Consider the following 20,775-nt stretch of genomic DNA (forward strand, 5'->3'; position numbering starts at 1 on the left):
CCGGCCGGCTCTCTCCTCTCAGGCCCCCATGCAGGCCCCGCCCCGGCTCGTCTCTCACAGGTTCTCGCGAGGTTTGAGGCCGCTGGGCCGGCCCGGGCGGCTGCAATATGGCGGAGGCGGAAGGGGAGAGCCTGGAGTCCTGGCTGAGTGAGTAGCCGCGGCCGCTTCTGTCCGCCCTCGAGCCCCCTCCCCGCCCCACTCCACTCCGCCCCACTCCGCCCCCCTCCGCGCTCAGGGGCCCGCGGCGGCGTCGCCTAGCAGCCCGCGCCTGGGTTCGCCCTCGCCGCGAGCATTCCGTGATCACGCCCCTTCCCCAGCAGGGCGTCCCGGCCCCCGCCCGGCGCCGCCTCCCACTTCTGCGCGCGGCGGCGTGAGCTCGGGTCCGGTCCGGGCCTCCGCGGGCTCCGGGGAAGCGGCGGCCAAGTGCTTCCGGCTGACACGGCATCGACGATTTGGGGACATTGTGGTGGGGCCGCGCGCTGCCGTGACTCCGGGGCGCCAGTGCCTCGGGATTTGGGCCGAAACTCCGGGAGCGGTGTGGGTGCCGCTGAGCAAATACAGCTTCAGAATTGCGACCTTGTATTTGACAAGTGGCCGCCTCGCGCAGGCAGGATGTTTGAAGTAGAAGAATCCAAAAAGGGATAAAGAACAGCTCTACCCTTTTCCTGCAGTGTCCAAGGTTTGGTGATGTCCGTGTTGGGGACACACACACTTGAACATCTTCGCTAGTCATTTGTAGGTAACGTTCCGGGCAAAGCTGAGGAGCACAGCCTAGTGCCGTAGTCACAGCGGCCTGTAGCTTTAATTGCTAATTCATACTGCTGTTAAGGAAATACGTGTTGACCTTGTTAGCACACAGTACTCTGCTGAAGGGTTAATAAATTAACTTTCTTATGGGCTTAGAAGAGGCCCCTGGAGGCCTCTTTAAGTGAAGACAAATTAGACGGAGTGTTAAGACAGGATGCCTGGAGAAGGCCTTGTGCAAGGTCCAGAGCTGTTGCAGGCGATGGCTCTTTCCTCCAATGGCCTGACCTTTCTTCCTTTCTTTCTTTTTTTTTTTCTTTTTTTTCTTTTCTGACCTTTCTTAATAAGAAACCACCCCCTTCAGGTGGTTGAATCTAGGTTATGTTTGCAAAATCTGCAGTTGCAGGCAGGTCATAAAGTCCTCCGTGTATAGGGAACTGTTCTTCAAGGGGCTCAGAGTGCTCCAAAGACATTCATTTAATTCATTCATCAGGTATCCTCGGGCAGTAGGTACTACAGTCACAATTTCGCAAAAAGAGGACACCCTGACTGTAATCAAACCACTTGCCCAGTGCCATCCAACCAGATATAACTACGCTGGAATCGATTTGATTCATAGATAATAATGGGGGACGTTGGAGTAATTTGACCTAAGCTGAGTTGAGTAGGCTAGGTTTAGAGTTATATTTTGAAATAGGAGAAGGACAGGCTTGGTTTTGAGGGAGGGTGGAAGTGGTGAGTCAGAGAGTGGGATGGGATCTGTAGACCCTGGAGCTGAGACTGGCCTTTTCCTATTACTTAAATTGACATTAGGGGTGGTGGTAAGATTCCTTCCATTCTTTTCTCTTTTTAAGATTCCATTCTTACCCGTTGTTCACCTTCAGAGTTCTTATGACTTACTGGCGTGAACTTTATCGGTTGAATGAACCAGTGTTTGGTTTAGCACTCTCTTAGTCTGGGTCCTTGTCACTCCATGGTTTGCCAGAATTATTATAGAAGCCTTAGCTGGCTCAGTGCCTCAAGCGTCTCCCTACCTCCCCTCCGTCCATTCTGCATTCTGCTCCCAGAAGAGCACTTCTGTATAATCCGGTCTTCCATGGCTGCACACCTACTGCCGCCTCTTTGTGGCTTCCCGAGAGTCTCCTTGCTGTGGTAAGTCAGGTGTTCTTGTCCCCCCAGTACACTCTGTTCTCGTTCCCCAGAAGCCCTGTTCCCCTTTGCTCAACTAAATGCTTTAAGACCCATCCCAGATTCTCCTTGCCACAGACGGTCTCTTGATGACTCAGGGAGCTCCTGTAGGAGTGTGGTGGGAGAGAAAGCTGGGAAGTTAGAACCAAATTCTGGAAAAGCTTGAATTCCAGCCCAAGAAGTTTAAATTTGACAATTACCAGGTCTTCATTCTTACTGTACCTGGTGAAATCCATGTTTTTAGGAGGATCAATATAGGGGTTTTGTATAGGATGCCAAGGAGCAGAAGTTCTGGAAGCAGGTGAAGAAGTAAGGAGGCATGAAGGCAGGGGTAAGAAAGGGAGAGATTTAAAAAGACGTTGAGAAGGAAAGGACCCTGGGCTTCTGGAAGTGGGTGAGAAGGAAGGAGTCAGCAATGGGGGGTTCAAATCCGGATGCCTGGGCATGGGGGCAGAGCGAGCTTTTGAATGATAGCACCATTTATAGAAATGGGGAAGTCAGGAAAGAGAAGTATTGAGTTTGTTTTTAAACTCTTTTTGATCCAAATTATATAATTACACTCTTAAGCTTTTGCTCTGTTTACGTCACACAAGTGGCCCCAGAAGAGCATAAGTGCCCCAAAGGTAGGCTCTGAGTCTTGGACTCTTTATGTAGTCCCATGGCCTACCATGGCCTTGTGTGCTGTGTACTCGTTTTCTTTTAGTTCCATTATTGACTGATTGAATAGTATTGTACAGGGTAGTTGACCTGTGTAGTTAATTTTCTGTAGGTGCTCAACAAAGACTTGGTGACGAAGTCTCTCTTAATTCAAGACCGTAGCACCAAAGGCTGCCTCTTGATTTCCTCTGCATCCTGTGTTGCTGCCTCCGCTCCTCTCTAAGTCATGTGATACATAGACTCTGTCATCTGCGAAATGTCTGAATTGCGTTGGGATTAGGTAGCTGTTGCTGGCCCTCCTGGAACCAACCCTGCTTGACCTTTTGAGGCCCTACTACAGTCAAGGCTACTGATGGAACTAAGCTGAAAATGAGAGCCAGGAATCTAGAGGCACGGACACACAAGAAAACAAGGCTTTTAGGAGAGACCTGAAAATAGAAACCTTGAGTCAGTAGAGCCTAGAGCCAGTTCTAGAAAGGTGGAGCTTACAGGGGAGGCGATGGTATCCCCTCTCTGCCAGGTGATGGAGCATGTTGAGTGGGTGGGAAGTTGTGTGCATCTGCAGGAGGGAGGCAATGGGCAATCGGAGGGATCGAGTTACCCGGAATTATCCCTAGGACTTTCCTCCCCTTCCTAAGGGTGCTTGTGAGCTGGAGAGTTGGAGGAGATACTCAGAACTCGGACTGGCCATTGCTGAAACCAGGGCTCTTTGTGCCCACGTGTAGGCAGAGAGCTCCCCACAGAGTTGCAGTAGGAAAGTCTATCAAGGTGAAAGGAAGTGGGGCACTAGAGAAGTTGAGCACAAGTGGGAAAGACGTGGGCATATTCCAGACTTAGGCCTGGGGTGCGCGTTGGGTGAGCACCCATTGCTCAGGTGGGTGTGGGGGCAGCCACATCCATGCTGTCCTCTGTACCTTGCTTTTGGGTTGAGAACAGTGCAGGTGAGAGTGTGTGATTTTTTTCTTACAGCCTGGGGTATGTGACTCTTCTCAAAATAGTAAGAGTAGCAACGGGAAAGGTGGGGCCTCTCAGACCATCTTAATTTTTGTAGTCTTTAGCTTCTTGATGTCACATGAGAACTTTAAGCAAGGTAGGGATTAGTAACAAATCCTTGCCAACACCTGAGAAGGTATCCGTCAACCAATGGGAGAAACATGGGGCCTCTGGAAGGTGACAGCTTGTAGGTCACTGTGGCAATAAAGAGCCACTCTTTTTTTTTTTTTTTTCCCCAAGATTTATTTATTTGGGGGCGCCTGGGTGGCTCAGTGAGTTAAAGCCTCTGCCTTCAGGTCAGGTCATGATCCCAGGGTCCTAGGGTCGGGCCCCTCATCGGGCTCTTCACTCGGTGGAGAGCCTGCTTCCTCCTCTCTCTCTGCCTGCCTCTCTGCCTACTTGTGACCTCTGTCTGTCAAATGAATGAATAAAGTCTTAAAAAAAAAAGATTTATTTATTTGACAGACAGAGATCACAAGCAGGCAGAGAGAGAGGAAGAAACAGTCTCCCTGCTGAGCAGAGAGCCCGATGCGGGACTTGATCCTAGGACCCTGAGATCGTGACCTGAGCCAAAGGTAGAGGCTCAAGCCACTGAGCCACCCAGGCGCCCAAAGAGCCACTCTTGATAGAATTAACCTTGCTTCCCTCCTAGCTTGACATTTTAAAGGGCCTCTTAATTCTCTTTTCAAGATTGAGGACAGATACTTTCCTTTTCCTCCAAATAGGAACCAAACAGTCCGAATCTTCTCGAAGTGGGAGCGGAAACACTGCAGGCCTTCCCTCTGCTGCAGGGTGGCGTCTGCTGCCTTGTCGTGCTTCAGAGCCCCATGGGGGTGGGGGAGGGGAGGGGAGGACGCTGGGAGCCCTTGTTAGGATCTGGTCAGGGAGCTAGTGATTTTTGATGTCAGGAAAAAGGAAGTTAAGAAAACAGTCACGAGAAATCAGAATTCAGGAACTTCTGACGATGCCATTTGTGTGGAGGGGCTTTTCCAGGGTTCCGTGGCTCTGCTTTTGGCGCTGCGGGACAGCTGCAGGAGCGTGGGTATTTAAAAAGGATATACGCCTTCAGCCTCCCATTTGTCTTCTGAACCTGTAGCCCTAAATTTAGCAAACAGCTTGAGGGTGCTTTCTGGAAGAGGCAGACTCCCAAGATGTGAATCAGAGATGGGAACACGGTTACCCACCCTCGGTGATGGGGGGCGGGCGTGTGCTCCTTAGCACAGGTTCTGAAGGTACAGGGGAGGGAGGACCCACACCAGATGCTAAGAGACTTGACACTGAGCTCCTGGCTTTTAAACCCTCCACGATCCTCTGAGAACTCTCCAACACTTGCCTTTTTCCTTAATCATAGGAGACCATTCAGACTTGAGGGTGCTGAATACTTAAGTTCAGTTTCTGTTTCTGCAATCCCATGGATAGATAGCACAATGGTTGGTGCTTGATAGAGGCACGGTAAATATTAGCTCAGTTTAAAATGTGCAGTTTAGGGCACCTGGGTGGCTCATTTGGTTAAGCAACTGCCTTTGGCTCAGGTCATGATTCTGGAGTCCTGGGATCAAGTCCCACATCGGGCTCCCTGCTTGGCAGGAAGATTGCTTCTGCCTCTGATCTCTCCCTTCTCATGCTCTCATTCTCTCTCTCTCTCAAATAAATAAATATATATTTTTTTTAAATGCAGTTTTAAAAAGACATGGAACGGTGCCTTGGTGGCTCAGTCAGTTAAGCGACCTACTCTTGTTTATGGCTCAGGTCATGGTCTCTGGGTTTTGCAGTTGAGCCTGCATTGGGCTCCCACACTGGGCGTGGAGCGTCCTTGGGATTCTCTCAGTCCCTCTCCCCTCTTCCCCTTCTCTCCCCACCCTTCTAAGAAAATAAATAACATTTAAAGCATTAAGAAAAGTTAGGTCTTGAAAACGTTTGTGGGGTATTTTTGTTTGTTTGTTTTTATTTTCGTTTTTTTGGAAGATTTTATTTATTTGACAGAGACCGGGAGGGAGGGAACACAACCAGGGGCAGTGGGAGAGGGAGAAGCAGGCTTCCTGCTGAGTAGGGAGCCCAACACAGGGCTTGATCCCAGTATGCTGGGGTACTGACCTGAACTGAAAGCAGACGCTTAACGACTGAGCCACCCAGGCGCCCCTGGAAACAAACTCAGCTGCATATCAGTGCCTAAAATACCCTCCATTATGTCCTCCTTGCTCTTTATAACAATAACAATTGTTCTCCACTTTGCTCTGTCCCAAGACAAAGCGACCAATCCTTCCAACCGCCAGGAGGACTGGGAATACATAATCGGCTTCTGTGATCAGATCAACAAAGAGCTTGAAGGGTGAGTGGGCCGGGAGTCGGGGGCAGGCGGGGGTGTTGCTGGATCCCGACGGGCCGCGCAGCCCCGGGCTCAGTGCCTGAGAGCCTGGTCTGCTTCCTTGCAGGCCGCAGATCGCTGTCCGACTGCTGGCCCATAAGATCCAGTCTCCGCAGGAATGGGAGGCGGTCCAGGCGCTGACGGTAGGTCCTTTCGCTCTGACGGTGGGTTTTAACGAGCCCAGGCCTTTCCTCGAGCACCCACTGGGCTCTCAGAGGTTTTCAGGGCTCACGTCCTATGGCAGCTGAAGGTTCTTGGTACTAATGTCCGGAACGTGTTCCATAAACTGCGCCACAGATGTGTGTGCCCTTGTGTGAGGCACCGAGGCTGCAGAGAGGCCCGGGGTGCGGTCGCTGCCGGCTGGGCTGCTGGTCCAGTGGGAGAGGCCGAGTGACTGAGGGCGGGGGCCAGAGGCCAGGGTGGAGCTCAACGGCGGCGTCTTGCAGAGATGCTGACAGAGCTGTCTTGCTGGTTAGAGTTGGCCAACTAAGGAAGAGTCTGGCGAGTGTAACTTCTATAGCTGCAGTAATGCTTGTTCCTGCTCAAGGTATCACACCGAGCGGCAGGTCTTAGAGGATTCAGAGCATAGCCGCGCTCACAGGACCCCCGGGGTCTCCCCTGACTTCATTCGGGGCGTGGGAAAAGACGCTGAGAAGGAAAGGACCCTGAGCTTCTGGACGGCGCACACGCGCGCCTGTTTGCGCTGTAGAGCGAAGGCCTTACAGCTGTGGTTCTCAGCCGGGGGCGCTTTTGTTCCCCAGGGGACATTTGGCAGTGCCTGGAGACACTGGGTTGTCACCTCATGGGGTGCTACTAGCATCTAGAGGATGTGTCTAGACATCTAATGCACACGACAAGCTTCCACGCAAAGAATGACCGGCCCAGCACGTCAGCAGTGGCGTGGCTGGAAAACCCAGCTCGACAGAGTCGGCAGCCAAGGAAGGGAACACGGTGGAGCGCGCCTCGGCGCAGGGCCTGGCTGAGGGCCAGCTGCGCCGCGGGCCGCCCGCGCTCAGCGCCCCGTCCTGTGGCTGCAGGTGCTGGAGGCGTGCATGAAGAACTGCGGGAGGAGGTTTCATAACGAAGTGGGGAAGTTCCGGTTTTTGAATGAGTTAATCAAAGTCGTCTCTCCAAAGGTCAGTCGGGGCAGCGTCCTCATTCGGGAACTCTTTGGCGTCCCCCCGCCCCCCATCTTACTGGCTTCACGGTGCAACCCCCTCGCCACAGAGCTGTCTTTAGAGAGCTGCCCATGTCCGGGCCTTAGGGACTAGGTCCTGAGGGCAGCACAGGGTCCAGGAGGCCACGGGGCGGGCAGCCCTCTCATGGACTCCGGGCCTGATGGTGAGAAGTGATGTGGCAGCAGGTGCGGGTGCATGCGGGTGGGGAGGGCTCCTGGGGGCGGTGGTCACTTGGGTCCGTCTTACGGACGGAGTTAGGGCTCCTGGGGACGGTGGTCTTACGGAGTTAGGCTCAGCTTCTCAGCTTCTGTGGCACGCTGGTGTGGCTTTTGCTCTGGGCACCACTTAAAGCACAGGGAGCAGTTTTCCATAGTTAAAACATTCTCATTAATTCCTTTGAGATAAAATGCTGTTGTTTCTGGGAGATTGTGCATGGAAACGCAGTGGCGGGCTCCCGGCTCCCTGCCTGAGCAGACTGTATCCCTGAGACAGCTTTGTCACGGGTGGTTTCCTCCCGTCCCCACACTGTGTCACACATACCTAACACCTGCTGGTTTGGGGTAGGCCTGAAGACTGGAGCGGACTAGCAGCCTTTCATTCCCACGGCTCCTGCCTCCGGACGGTAGTTACGAGGTTTTCCCATTTCCTTTTGCCTCTTAGTACCTAGGGGACCGGGTGTCTGAGAAAGTGAAGACCAAGGTTATCGAGCTGCTTTACAGCTGGACGTTGGCCCTGCCGGAAGAAACCAAGATCAAGGATGCTTACCACATGTTGAAGAGACAGGGTATGTGCTTACCTTCCCTCCGCCTTAAAGCATCCCCAAAGGCTGGCTAAGGCCAGGAAGAATGAGGGGTGTCTGCCGTCCCTTTCTTCCTCCTGAGGACAAGAAGGGCTCAGCTGCAGTTTGATGGGCCAAGCCCTGGCAGGCCGTCATCCCAGGGATGGGCCTTGCCTTACTGTGTGAGAAAAGGCATCAGAATGACCCCAGTGTGAGCCAGCACTCTGCCCCCCTTGTGTTCCTGTCAGGCATCGTGCAGTCTGACCCACTGATCCCTGTGGACAGGACGCTGATCCCGTCTCCACCACCTCGTCCCAAGAATCCTGTTTTTGATGATGAGGAGAAATCCAAGGTAAAGCACACCCCAGCCAATAGCGTCCTTGGATGGGGAGGGAGGGGTTCCTCCGTGGTCTCTCCAGGTGGGGTGCTACCTTTCCCTTTCCCTTTGGTACCTCCTCTTCCAGCTTTTAGCCAAGTTGTTGAAAAGCAAAAACCCAGATGACCTACAAGAGGCCAACAAGCTCATCAAGTCCATGGTGAAGGAAGTAAGTGGCCCAGGGCCTTGGGGTGGAGGAACCCATGACCACAGAGCAAGAGTCCCTTCCCCCAGCTTGAGGCCAGAGAGCGGGAGGCACCCTGGAGCTTGGGGGGTAGAATGGGTTAGAGGAGCACGCATGGACGGGGGCAGTTGAGGGCTGGGAGCGGGCCGTTCTTTTAAAAGACAAACTAGGTTGAGACTGAGGCCTTATGGTTCCCAAGAACCATGCATTAAAAGGAGCTTCCACTGGGACTAGCTTTTGCTCACGTTCTCTGGTGCGATCCTTGCTGTGGGACGCCAGGGGCGGTGGGAGGAGTCTGGTTAAGCTTTTTCTCCTTGATCATCTTTGCTGTAGGATGAGGCGCGGATCCAGAAGGTGACCAAGCGTCTGCACACTTTAGAGGAGGTTAATAACAACGTAAAGCTGCTCAGTGAGATGCTGCTTCATTACAGCAAAGAGGACTCTTCGGAGGCCGACAAAGAGCTCATGAAGGTAGGTGCATCCCAGGAGAGCCACACTCCGGGAAAGCGAGCCGGCCTGTGCCCGGTACCCGCCCTGCTGTTCCTTGTTAATCAGCATAGCAACCAGGTTTGGGGGTGGTACCCCGCCTTGACACCTGCTGTGGCTAACCTACTCAGGACAGAAGAGCGGTGGGTGCACCCGAGTCTGGGGGATTCTGCGGACCCGCCCCTGGGGCTCACTTCTCTCTGCTGCGCCTTCTGCCTCAGCAACATTTGGGCAGAGACACCCACCACATGCGCCTGATGCCGCACCTTAGTCCTTGGCTCCGTGCTCTGAATTCTGAGCCATATGCCGGCCTCAGGGACAGGAAGGGACCTATTTCCCCTGGTTCTAAGCAGATACCCTAGGTGACACAGTGCAGTGGAAGCTGGCAGCAGGAAAAGGTGTCCTCAGAGCCCCGTGCCACCCGTGACTGACTGTGGCAGTAGGGGAGCCCTTGACTTCTGGACATGGACACTGAATTAGGTCATTGCCAGGGGACCCTGTAGCTCACTTTAAGGTCTGGGATTCTTTCAGGAGCTGTTTGATCGGTGTGAGAATAAGAGGCGGACGTTATTCAAACTAGCCAGTGAGACAGAGGACAATGACAATAGTTTGGGTGAGTCAAAGAATAGTTGACAAGGATGACCTAGGAATTTGGATTTGGCCAGGGGGGTGGGGGGAGTGTCATGGCCAAGAGTGAGAAGTACCTCTTTCTGCTCTAGGGGACATCCTCCAGGCCAGTGACAACCTCTCCCGGGTCATCAACTCTTACAAAACAGTTGTTGAAGGGCAGGTTATCAATGGTGAGATAGCCAACTCAGCCATGCCAGACGCGGAAGGTAAAATGTTCTAGTTCCACATTTTGGACCCATCCAGACCAGCCCCAGGCCCCACCAGCCAGCCATGAGTGCGTGACCTGCATGTCATCCCACGTGGCCCAAGGGGATTCTAAGCCCTTCCAGGTGCTCCTCCAGCTCCCCAGGGGCCAGGAGCTGTGGATAGGGTTTTCTTTGCTTGCTTTCCTTCAGTATTAGTTAGGCTGGAGGCTCTAGTCAGGGTTCTGCTTCCTGCTGTGCAGCCACTAGAGTGGCCCCCGATCATTCGTGTCCCCTTCCTTCCACCCCTCCAGGAAACCACTCTGGGAACCAGGGCACTCTCATCGACCTGGCTGAGTTGGACACACCCAGCAGTTCATCCTCCACGTCGGCCCCAGCCCCTGCCCCACTGGCCTCTGGCATCCCTATCCTCCCTCCACCCCCGCAGACCTCGGGTCCTGGGCGCAGCCACTCATCCGGCCAGGCTGAAGCCACCGCGGGACCCAACAGCACAAGCAGCGCCCTCTGCCTGCTGGACGAGGAGCTGCTCTGCTTGGGTGCGTCTCGGAGGGAGGCCGTGAAGGGCTTCTCGGGATGGGCTCAGCAGAGCCAAGGGCGTGCGGACTTGGGAAGAATCGGGAATGCCTCATGGACTTAGCAGGGGCAGGGAAGGGGACTTCAGGTGTGAGGAGGGGCAAGTTCAGTGTGCTCAGGCCTGCAGGACGGTGTGCGCACAAGCTCCAGGATGGACACGGTGCACGGTCTTGCTTTGTCCCCTCTCCCCTGGAGGCCTCCCCCACTGCGAAAGGACTGGAGAGCATCCCTCTCCCTCTGGAGGCTACCTGGAAAAATACCCTGTCCCCACCCGTCACCCTTTTGTCAGCGACTTTTGTCATGGGACCCTTCAGGGGTGAACGGAGCTATCCCAGGGCCGGAGCCCCTTCACCTTTGTCTTCTTTCGTTTCCAGGCCTTGCTGACCCAGCCCCCACTGCTCCTCCCAGAGAGTCGGCTGCAAACAGCCCGTGGTCCCTGTTCCAGGTAGGGACAGCACCAAAACGCTCAGCCAGCTCCACAGGCGTCCTCTTTCCCAGCTCATCCTCCGAGGGGGTTGGCTGCGGCGCTGCCCCAGCTGCACCGGAGAACACTGATCCCATAAGGGCGGGCCCGAGCCCTGCAGAGGGCTGCTAGTCCAGTGCAGTCCTAGTAGGGCCTCCAGCTGGGGACCCTAAGCCCACCAACTGCAAGAGCCCTCCCTGCCCTTAGCTCACGCACACTTTTTCTCCGAGCAGAACGAGCAGCCGGACCTGGACTTCTGCAGCCCCAAGCCTGGGAGTGCTTCCTGCAGCCCCTCAGACGGGCCTCTTGTCCCGGCCTCAGCACCCTCTGCAGGCAGCTCCCAGGCCCCACTGCCTCCTCCCTTCCCAGCTCCTGTGGTCCCAGCCAGTGTTCCTGCCCCCAAAGCAGGCTCCTTCTTGTTCCCGACTGGACTGGCCCCGGCCCCGAAGGCTGAGTCCACAGCCCTCGGGTACCATGGCTCCGCTTTGGGGGATAGCAGCCTGCAGCAGCTCGATGCCCTTGACCATCTTCTTGAAGAGACCAGAGCGTAATGAGTGGGATATGTGGGGGCCAGGGGGGGCTGGGCCTGGACTTGACAGAACCAGAAAGCAACTCCGGAGGGTCCGGGGATGTTCCTTTTGGGTCTACTGGCTGGACTCTGGAAATGGGCAGGGGTGGTAAGAACCAGCCGTGTGCCCTGGAGGACGTGTGAGGGTTGGCCCAGCAGCTGCCCCTGGCCTCTGACTTGCCTTGTCCTCCTTCCTGCCTCTCAGGACCTCAGGCCTGGTGAAACCTGTCTCTTCCATCTTCTTTCCTGGGGCTACCACCTCCCCTCTGATCCCTGCCAGCACCACTGCTAGGCCTCTCCTCCCCTTCTCCCCAGGGCCTGGCAGCCCTCTCTTCCAGCCGCCTGCCTTCCAGTCCCAGGGCAGCCCCATGAAGGGGCCAGAGCTCTCCCTGGCCAGTGTCCACGTCCCCCTGGAATCTATCAAGCCAAGTAGGTGTGGGAAGCTTGGGGTGGGAGGGGGAGGCGGCACCCACCGCTTGCAGTGATCCGGGGAGAGGGGTGGGCCCAGGCTCTCCTTGCCCGCCCCATCCCCACCCCAGTCTCTTAGAGCCCAGTGTGACAGGTTTTCCTGCTGTCTCAGCCTGTGCTTGTTGCCACTGTGCTCTCTCGGGGGATTCTGGCTGATTCTTTCAGGGAGCTTGCTGGCCACAGGTGGAGCCCAGGCCCAACCACACACCCTCCCCTCAAGGCACTGTGGGGTTTCTCCTTCCACACCCACCTGATCTCTGCTTACAGGCAGCGCCCTTCCCGTGACAGCCTATGATAAAAATGGCTTCCGCATCCTCTTCCACTTTGCCAAGGAGTGTCCGCCTGGACGGCCTGACGTGCTCGTGGTGGTGGTGTCCATGCTGAATACCGCTCCCTTGCCTATCAAGAGCATCGTGCTACAGGCCGCTGTGCCAAAGGTACCCCTGGCACCCCACTGTGGTAGGGACCCCGAGGCCCATGGGCAGCAGCATGTGTCTGGGATTCTAGTGGGCTCCGGCTCAGGGGCACCTGCCATGCTCTTCAGAAGAGCTTCTGTTTCTCTCCAGTCGATGAAGGTGAAGTTACAGCCACCCTCTGGGACAGAGCTGTCTCCATTTAGCCCCATCCAGCCCCCTGCAGCCATCACCCAGGTCATGCTGCTGGCCAATCCACTGAAGGTGAGCTAGAACCCAGCTCCGGCCTGAAGCCCTGGCTACCCCCCACCCTCCACCCCCTCCCCACCCGGCCCCAATCAGGCCCTCAGCCCCTGCTTTTGATACTGTGGCGCTCGCCCTGTCCCTCCCCTGCCCGGGGTTGAATGGCTGAATGAGGACAAAGTGGGAGGAGTGGCTGGGAAAGGGCCCTGAGGTCCTGTCTTAACGTCCTCTGTCCCTCACAGGAGAAGGCGAGGCTTCGGTATAGGCTGACTTTCGCCCTGGGAGAGCAGCTGAGCACAGAGGTGGGCGAGGTGGACCAGTTCCCTCCCGTGGAGCAGTGGGGTAACCTATGACCCCAGAGGACTTTCTGTCATCACACTGAAGCCAGGCAGGCTGCTGCAAGACGGGAGGGAGGGCTCCCTGGTCCAGTCACCCTCCACATCCTGGATACAGCGTTTGGAGCTTGGATATGGAGCAGGGGCCCTGGGCATCGCTGCTGGGAGCGGGGCTGCTGCTGTGATGCTCTCTCCCTTGGCCCCCTAAAAGGACCTGATTTTTGTCTACCTGTGTGACTTGAAGTGGCCATGTACTGTCAGGGGTGGGGAGTGGCCCCAGACTCCGCACTATGGCCCTGGTGGGAGCAGGCTTTCCCCCTCATGCTGGCATCCTGATGCCATAAGAGGGGGAGGTCCCTAAGAGACTCGGGGCTCTCCCTCAAGGACCACATCCTCACACCCTTAGAGGCCTCAGCCCCATGTCACTACTCTGTGCTTCCCCTGCTGGCAGACTCTTGCTCCCACCTCCAGGGAGGTAGACAAAGCCCCGTGGCCCTCAACAGCCCTGGGCACCGGGTAAGTTGGCACAGTGCTGCCCTCCGTGGGCAGCAGCATCCTGGAACAGCCACTGGGTGAGGAGTTGTGTGCTTGTCTCTGGTGATGGCAGGCTGTGTCCTATGGACATCTCAGTAAAATGGGGAATTAGCCTGTCAGAACTTGGTCTTGTGACAGTCAAAACTAGGGATACAAAAGAAAAATGGAAGAGAACCAGTATTTCCCCTTCTCTGGAAGCAGGTACCCAGAGCTTTCTGGGGAAAGTGTGCCTCCTGCCATGGGAACAGGCCATCCTACTCACTACCTCTTGCTTGGCATGAAATAAACTGCTCTTCTGCCCTTCGAGTCTCTGAAGGGGAGAACAACTCCCATCACCCTGTGTCCTCCTGCTTGGGCGCCCCCCTCTTCCCACCAGATGGCCTGTGGTGTGGCACATGTTTGGGAACTGGAGGCCTCAGGCTTAGGCAGTTTGCACTTGACTTCTCTCCGTCCCTGCTGCCCCGGAGCCGTGGCCATCCCCAGCGAGATATGCGCTCTGCAGGTGGTAAGGTTAGGGACCATGCTTGAATCGAGTCACCAGACCCTATTTCAACAGTGCTCGGCTCCAAAAAGCTTGTCCCACTTGCTCCATACACCAGGTACAACCGGGCCAGGGCCTTGAGGCCTCACGGGGCAACAGGCCAGTGAGGATCACCAGCTGCAAAGAGCACACAGCTCGCCTGAGCTCAGCTGGAGGGCACAGAGCCATCTCTGGGGAAAAGTGGCACAGACCACACTCCCTTATCCCTCCCTGCACTGTGCCAGGTGTCCCCACTATGTCCCTCCCTCCACCCTGAGCAAGCAGGTGTCACGGCTTCATTAGCACAGGTCAAAAGTGAATCAGTTTCACTACTTAAGGAAGAAACCCAAGAGCTTCCCAGAGACCAGCTGCTTGCAGCCCTTGGAAGGTTTGTGGAATTACGATATGGAAATAGACCTTTATAATAAGCTTTAGACATCAAAATTATCTGAGTGTTACTACTGAGGTCACTGCTTTGTGACAAATGGCTGTATACATATACCGATCTGCTGCCCTTGCTCTGCTGCATGTTAAATAAAATCATTTCTGCCCTACCTGGAATCCTAATACAGACCCCATCCTCACCACTGTGGGCGAAGTGCCACTTAGGAATTCCAAATATAGACAAATACGCTGGCATCACCGGACACTTTAGTTGATGAAAGTACAGGTTCCTGGACCTTTTCTAAAGGAAAGAAAGAATAAATGTTACAGTTGATTCTAAAGGCTGGATTTCTAAAGCATAAATAAACCACTCACCACCTTGCTTGAGCTGCTAGGAGGAGGGCACTGGATTCCCCACCCTAACTGCTAGGAGCGGTTTTTTCTCTTGGGAGACAGAAATCAGTTCCATCCAGGAAGCAGCACTTTCTCAGTTTCTACCACCTCAGGTTCACAGTAGAGGCAGGGAAAAACTCCCCAGCTGGACTCTTAAGAACTTCCCTTCTATTTGGGGGCAGAAATTTATTCGTTCAAAAATGTATATACACTGCCATACAAAGATGCCACGTTGAAGCCGCTCTCAGGTGGTCTCAGGAGCCTTCCAAAGAGCCTTCCTTTATAATGGCACGGCCGAGATTGCGTGCAAGAGCAAGTCTCAGCATTTCCAACTTGGTGTTCTCGACGTCCTCCTAAAAGCAAAGGTAGCCAGCGTGAGGCACGGCAGGAAGTGTTCCTTCTTTAAGGCTCTGTCTGACCCAAAGGCAGACCAAGGGCATTTAATATTTAGTAGGAGCTTCCAGCAAGTTGTTGACAGAAGAACTGCAGGCAAAGGCCCACTGTGACTGAGTACCAGAAAAGTAGAGATGAGAACACCTAGAAACCCCACTTCCTCCTAAAAGAAGTTGGGTGTGTTAGTTACAGGTTAAGAGGTAACTCAAGAAGTACAAGTTTGTAAGGGGCCAGCGTTTCTGGAAGGAAGCAGGGGAGTCCAAAATAGAAGAAGCCTTTTCTCATTGCCATTATGGAATCAACAATCTGAAAGCTATAATAACCTGGATTCGCTGAACACCAGGCTCTCTCCACACTGGCCTTCTTGAGGCGAAGTCCTCTAGACATCTCATCAACTCGTATGTTTGCTCTGCTGAAAAAACCACCTAGGAGAGAGGAGAGAGGCTGCTTTGCTTAGCTGCTCCCCTTGGCTGGTTTCCACTGGTTTGGGCATGTGCCCAGGTTCAGAGATGGCCTCCTGTGCGTGCCCTCTGGGAGTGGACATGCAGCCTTGGGAGGACAGACAGCCCCTACGCTCACTCCCAGCCCTTCTTGTCCTGGCCCTAAGCTGAATACTGTCAGTAGACAGTTGCCTCCTTTCCAATTAAGTAGCTTTTCTTGTGTAGATACTGGGTTTCCAGAGTGGGCATTATGGGGGATCCGCGCACACGTGCAGGGCCCCACCTGGAAGAGGACATACAGATGTGCATCTGCAACAGCTAAGGAAGGAAGCACAGTCAGGGACTAGGAGACACCGAGGAAAATCATTCAAACTGTACCTCTTTCTCTTCCAAAAGGGGCAAGGCATCTATTAGCAGTATTACCCAGAAAGACCGTGGGGCAATCTGGGAAGTCATCAGTGACAGGAGAAGAGAAGCCGCATCAGTAAGACGCTTCTCCCCGTAAAATCGGTGGAACTCGCGGTACTTTCCTAGTGAGAAAACAGAGCACTAGTTCACCTCTGGTCCAAACAAGACAAAAAGATCCCAGACTCCAGAGCAGGGAGATCCTTCCAGAACTGCCTCCAAACTCCTGGACCAGTGAGACCAATGGGACTGAAAAAAACACATTTTGGAGGGACTCCAAAGAGCCAAACCTGGGAGAATGTAACCATCAAACCAAACAAGAGACTACAACAGAGCAAAGAACCCGCAAGTCTCAATCTGACCATGAGGAAACACGAGATAAATCCAAACTGAGGCCATTCCACAAGAGAGCAGAACAGACTCTTCAAAAATGTCAAGGAAAAGAAGGACCAAGAGAGGCGGAAACACTAGAGAGGAAAACTGAACTCGTGAATGAATAAAAGACACCGCTGGGGGGCGCCTGGGGGCAGGGATCAGTGGTTAAGCCTCTGCCTTTGGCTCAGGTCATGATCTCAGGGCCCTGGGATGGAGCCCCACATTGGCTCCCTACTTCCCCCCCTTTCTCTCTGCCTGCCTCTCTGGCTGCTTGTGATCGGTCTCTCCGTCAAATAAATAAAATCTTTAACAACAACAAAAAAAGACACCGCTGGGACCGCAGATCTGATAAAAGCAGTGCAGACAGCCGGTTCTCTAAAGAGGATGTTCTTGTTCTTAGGGGAACAAAGTCTCCAACTTACTTTCAGATTGTTCCCCAAGAACCTGAGTGAATGGGGCACGTGGGTGGCTCAGTCGGTTAAGCGTCTGCCTTCGGCTCAGTTAGTGTTCCCAGGGTCCTGGGCTTTAGCCACGCATGGAGCTCCGCATGGGGCTCCCAGCTCAGCGGGAAACCTGCTTCTCCCTCTCCTGCTGCCGCTGCCCTTCCTGCCCCCCATTACTGCTCACTCTTCTCTCGCTCATGCTCTCTGTCTCTAATACATAAAATCCAAAAAAAAAAAAAAGAAAGAAAGAAAAAAATTTAAAAAATAAATAAATAAAAATGGTGCATTTGGAGAAAGTATACATGGGAGTTCCTTAGTCCTTATACTACTTTCAGACTTTTAAGTCTGACATTCCTGGGAAATGTTAGAAAATATGCTTTGCAGAGTCCGGCATACGTGGTCCTAGGAGTTTGGGCTCAACAGGAACGAACACTGGAGATGCCTAAATCAGTCCCTCCCATCTGCACAACCCACCACTATGCCAAAGGTCCCAGGCACAGAGACCAGAGACTCACCCAAGAAGGTCAGTCGATCACTGAGCATCATGGCTGGCCCTAGGTTGTCAATGAGATCCAGGTCAGAAAAGGAGCCTCGCTCACAGTAATCCTTGAGGAACCTGCAAGCCAGGCCCAGAGGTCTAAGCAGCTGTCCCAGGGCCCCTTCCTCAGCCTCCCAACTTCCTGGACAGTCCCTAGAAAGCCAGGAGCGGTCGAACCCACCTGTCTGACACCAGCGTGGCAAAGGCAGCGTCTCTGGCTCGGATGCTCCAAGACAGGGCAGAGCCCAGACGGTTGTTGCGGACGGCGCTCATGGCTAAGATCTTACAAATGCTGCGAACTTTGCAGGGAAAAGAGAAAAGATAAACTTTTCACCCCGCCAATCAGGCCATTCCTGAACTCTGCCAGGTAGGAGCAGGCTTCCCACCTCCTCTGAGTTCTCTGCAGCCTCTCCACAGGCTCCTAATACAACTTGGTTGGCAACACTGGGGATTCTGGGATTTATAAACTGTCTCCTGGCTTTATTAACACCATGACCCACCCTGGCAGGATTGGCTTTATGAGTGGGCTTGACTTCAGGGATGGCAAAAAGATTTTTATGGCTCCCCACAGATCAGCTCCTTCGTTATCTGTCCAGGTGCCAAAAACATTCTTTGGGTCTTGAATGGCTGTATGCTTTCAGAGATGGTCATAAGCAAGCAAATGCCTCTGGAAAGAACAACTGGGTTTTTAACCACTCGACTCAACTCAAGCAAATATCACTGCTTTCTTTCTGTGCTCTTCCTGAGCTGCCTCTGGTCCTGCTTTCCCACTGAGCCAGCCTTGGCTAGCACAGCAAGCCACCTAGGAGAAGTGAATTACAAGCTGACCCAGTCCTGACCTTCTTAGAGTAAGCAGGAGAGAGGAAGTGGGTCAGGATCTTTTTAAAAGGCAGTGTGTTCCATTGCTTACAAGTCCTGATGGATCCCTAGTTGTTTGTCCTTCCTCAATAATTTTCCTGTTCTGGCTTATTTATTGACCCCAATGCCCGGCCCCTCTCCAGTCTGGCTGGCGCAGCATGAGCAGAAAGCATGCTAGGGGCAGGGCGGGCTCACCTTGCTCGGTCATCTGCCGCTGCTCACATATCCGCAGCACCTTAAGGGCTTTCTGCTCAGTGCTCAGGGGGATGCGTTCAATGTGCAGCTCCAAGGAAACACGGCCGAGCTCAGGGCAGTAGTCAAAGTAATCCACTCCCAGCTGCCACAGGCTGCAACGGTCCAAGGACAGACATGAGAGCCTGGTGAGCCCAAGTGCTGCCCCACAGCTTGGGGACTGGTTCCAAGATGGCTCCTCCCCTGAACCCCTGTAACCTTCAGGGAATAAGATGGGCAAGAACTCGGTCCAAGATCCAGGGGTACGTGCATGCTGAGAGACACCGTGCTGCCGCCTCACACCCTTGGGCCTTCCTACCTGTGATGAGCAAACAGTCCCGAAGCATATTCCAGCAGGAGGAACTCTCTCATGTTAGATCCAAAGCTGGAATAAAACATAACAGGAGACCAAAACCCCTGGCCTGCTCCATTCAGGGCCCTCCCGCAGCGCCATCCCTGAGGGCTGGAGCGGCTGCCACGCACTTACTAGAGGTTGTGCGACTGGAGGAGTTTGCAGTGATCCAGCAGGTCTGTCAGATGGGCCACAAACCACCAGTTGCTTAGTGCGATGCTGCGGGTTCAAATGCCAGGGCAAGGAGGAGAGTCAGGGTGACAGAGTGTGGCACAGGTGAGCAGGGACCCCACACATCCTTTCCATAAAAAGATGGGAGGGGCAGTGACAAGTGGAAATCTGTCTGGAAGCACATAGTGAGAAACTTCTCGGTGCTATTTGGGGACTGACAGTGGACACCTAGGATGGTCAACCCTAAGCGGCCGCCACCAACCTAGATGTCTGGAGACTGTCACGGTGAAAATAAAATCCAGGGATCCAATCAGATGCAGAGAATATGAATACAGAATAATGTGTAAGAGAAGACTAAAAAGGAACAGACCTAAACACAGAGAACAAACTGGTGGTTGCCAAAGGGAGGGAGGTGGGGGGATGGGAGCATGAGGTGAAGACGAACAAACTTCCAGTTACAAAATGAGCAAGTCATGCAGATGAGAAGTATAGCCTAAGGACCGCAGAGAATAATATAACTTTATGTGGTCACAGCACTTCTGGCAGTGAGCATTCTGCAATCCACAGAACTGTCAATTGTTGTAACCCTAAACCTAACATGTCAATGATACAGCAATTAAAAAAAGAAAAACACTAAAAGTGTTTTTAAACATTTGTCTAGTGCTTGATGCTTGTCCGGTGCTTGATGACACATGCAATTCAGGGCCACCTGGGTGGCTCACACAGTTAAGCACCTGCCCCTGGCTCAGGTCGTGATCCCGGGGTCCTGGGATCGAGCCCCGCACTGGCAGGGAGCCTGTTTCTCCCTCTCCTCCCTGCTTGTGCTCTCTCTCGCTATCTCTGTCATTCTCTCAAAAATAAATGAGATCTTAAAAAAAGAAAAGAGAGACACCTGGGTGGCTCAGTTAGTTAGGCATCTGTCTTTGGCTCGGGTTGTGGTCCCAGGGTCCTGGGATCAAGTCCTACATCGGTCTCCTTGCTTAGCGGGGAGCCTGCTTCTCCTGCTACCTGCTCTGCCTGCAGCTCTCCATACTTCTGCTCTCTCAACAAATAAATAAAAATCTTTAAACAAAACAAAACATGGAATTCAGAAGAATATCTTTACTTGCATCTGGCATCGCTGTTAATGTTTCTTATATACCTTTTAATTCGTATACTTACTTTATGAATAGGACTATATACGTAGAACACTTTTTTTTTTTTTAAAGATTTTGTCAGAAAGAGCACAAACAGGGGGAGTGGCAGGAAGAGGCAAAGGGAGAAGCAGGCTCCCCACTGAGCAAGGAGCCTGATGCAGGAGCCAATCCCAGGACCCTGAGATCATGACCTGAGATGGAGGCAGACACTTAACCAATGGGGCTCCCCAGCATCCCAATCCTTGACTATTTTTTTTAAAGATTTATTTACTTTAGAGAGAGCGAAAGCGTGAGAAGATGGGGGGGGCAGGGAGAGACTCTCAAGCAGGCTCCCTGCTGAGCACAGAACCCTCTGCGGAGCCTGATCTCAAGACCCCGAGAGCTGAAACCAAGAGTAGGACACCTAACCTACTGTACCACCCAAGTGCCATAATATTTGACTATTTTTTAAAATCTTGGGTGAGGGAAATTTTTTTTTCTTAAGATTTTATATGTTTATTTGACAGAGATCACAAGTAGGCAGAGAGGCAGGCAGAAATAGAGGGGGAAGCAGGCTCCCTGCTGAGCAGAGAACCCGATGTGGGGCTCGATCCCAGGACCCTGAGACCATGACCTGAGCTGAAGGCAGAGGCTTTAACCCACTGAGCCACCCAGGCACCCCAGGTAAGGAAACATTTAATGACTGCTTTCTGTAACAAAATCAAGCACAAGTGGAAGCAGACTATCGAGGCAAACAGTCTTGAGGTGTACTTGTGCA

General features: G+C 53.5%; 2 protein-coding genes and 1 long non-coding RNA gene across 6 annotated transcripts in view; 1 reads left to right on the forward strand and 2 right to left on the reverse strand.

Moving 5' to 3' along the window:
* The first annotated feature begins 47 nt into the window (after nucleotides 1-47).
* GGA3 (golgi associated, gamma adaptin ear containing, ARF binding protein 3) lies at nucleotides 48-13,354 on the forward strand. Of its 2 annotated transcripts, none has more exons than XM_032870632.1 (17): nucleotides 48-147; nucleotides 5,827-5,911; nucleotides 6,015-6,090; nucleotides 6,985-7,083; nucleotides 7,786-7,909; nucleotides 8,152-8,255; nucleotides 8,368-8,448; nucleotides 8,797-8,934; nucleotides 9,481-9,562; nucleotides 9,669-9,785; nucleotides 10,076-10,318; nucleotides 10,730-10,800; nucleotides 11,049-11,365; nucleotides 11,592-11,815; nucleotides 12,122-12,291; nucleotides 12,421-12,531; nucleotides 12,753-13,354. In XM_032870632.1, the coding sequence occupies exons 1-17, from the start codon at nucleotides 108-110 to the stop codon at nucleotides 12,861-12,863; spliced, it is 2,193 nt and encodes a 730-aa protein (XP_032726523.1). In that variant the 5' UTR covers nucleotides 48-107; the 3' UTR covers nucleotides 12,864-13,354. The 2 variants fall into 2 exon arrangements, with proteins under 2 accessions (XP_032726523.1, XP_032726524.1); XM_032870633.1 differs by having other exon boundaries at nucleotides 11,052-11,365.
* LOC116875297 lies at nucleotides 7,405-9,726 on the reverse strand. Its single transcript, XR_004384172.1, has 3 exons — nucleotides 9,654-9,726; nucleotides 7,666-8,001; nucleotides 7,405-7,469 (listed from the first exon to the last, which is right to left on the reverse strand). It is a non-coding gene; the product is annotated as an uncharacterized LOC116875297 (long non-coding RNA).
* Nucleotides 13,355-14,835: 1,481 nt separating the features above from the next.
* The window catches only part of NUP85 (nucleoporin 85), a 36,152-nt gene continuing 30,212 nt past the window's right edge, over nucleotides 14,836-20,775 (reverse strand). For all 3 annotated transcript variants that reach the window (XM_032870644.1, XM_032870643.1, XM_032870645.1), the window contains exons 12-19: nucleotides 18,847-18,930; nucleotides 18,679-18,744; nucleotides 18,324-18,475; nucleotides 17,452-17,569; nucleotides 17,248-17,348; nucleotides 15,888-16,039; nucleotides 15,393-15,494; nucleotides 14,836-15,029 (exon numbers count right to left, since the gene is read on the reverse strand). In XM_032870644.1, the coding sequence (XP_032726535.1) occupies nucleotides 14,931-15,029; nucleotides 15,393-15,494; nucleotides 15,888-16,039; nucleotides 17,248-17,348; nucleotides 17,452-17,569; nucleotides 18,324-18,475; nucleotides 18,679-18,744; nucleotides 18,847-18,930 (874 nt within the window). In that variant the 3' untranslated portion in view covers nucleotides 14,836-14,930. The remainder of the gene's footprint in view (nucleotides 15,030-15,392; nucleotides 15,495-15,887; nucleotides 16,040-17,247; nucleotides 17,349-17,451; nucleotides 17,570-18,323; nucleotides 18,476-18,678; nucleotides 18,745-18,846; nucleotides 18,931-20,775) is intronic.

Source organism: Lontra canadensis, unplaced genomic scaffold (genome assembly GCF_010015895.1).
Source record: "Lontra canadensis isolate GAN:19392208 unplaced genomic scaffold, GSC_riverotter_1.0 scaffold41, whole genome shotgun sequence".
NCBI classification, from domain to species: domain Eukaryota; kingdom Metazoa; phylum Chordata; class Mammalia; order Carnivora; family Mustelidae; genus Lontra; species Lontra canadensis.

Excerpts from the sequence above, each read along its gene's own strand:
- GGA3 (XM_032870632.1), top strand. The coding sequence starts at position 108 with ATGGCGGAGGCGGAAGGGGAGAGCCTGGAGTCCTGGCTGA. Across the intron at positions 6,091-6,984 it reads AGGCGGTCCAGGCGCTGACG|GTGCTGGAGGCGTGCATGAA; the intron begins GTAGGTCCTTTC and ends CTGTGGCTGCAG. Across the intron at positions 9,786-10,075 it reads AGCCATGCCAGACGCGGAAG|GAAACCACTCTGGGAACCAG; the intron begins GTAAAATGTTCT and ends CCACCCCTCCAG.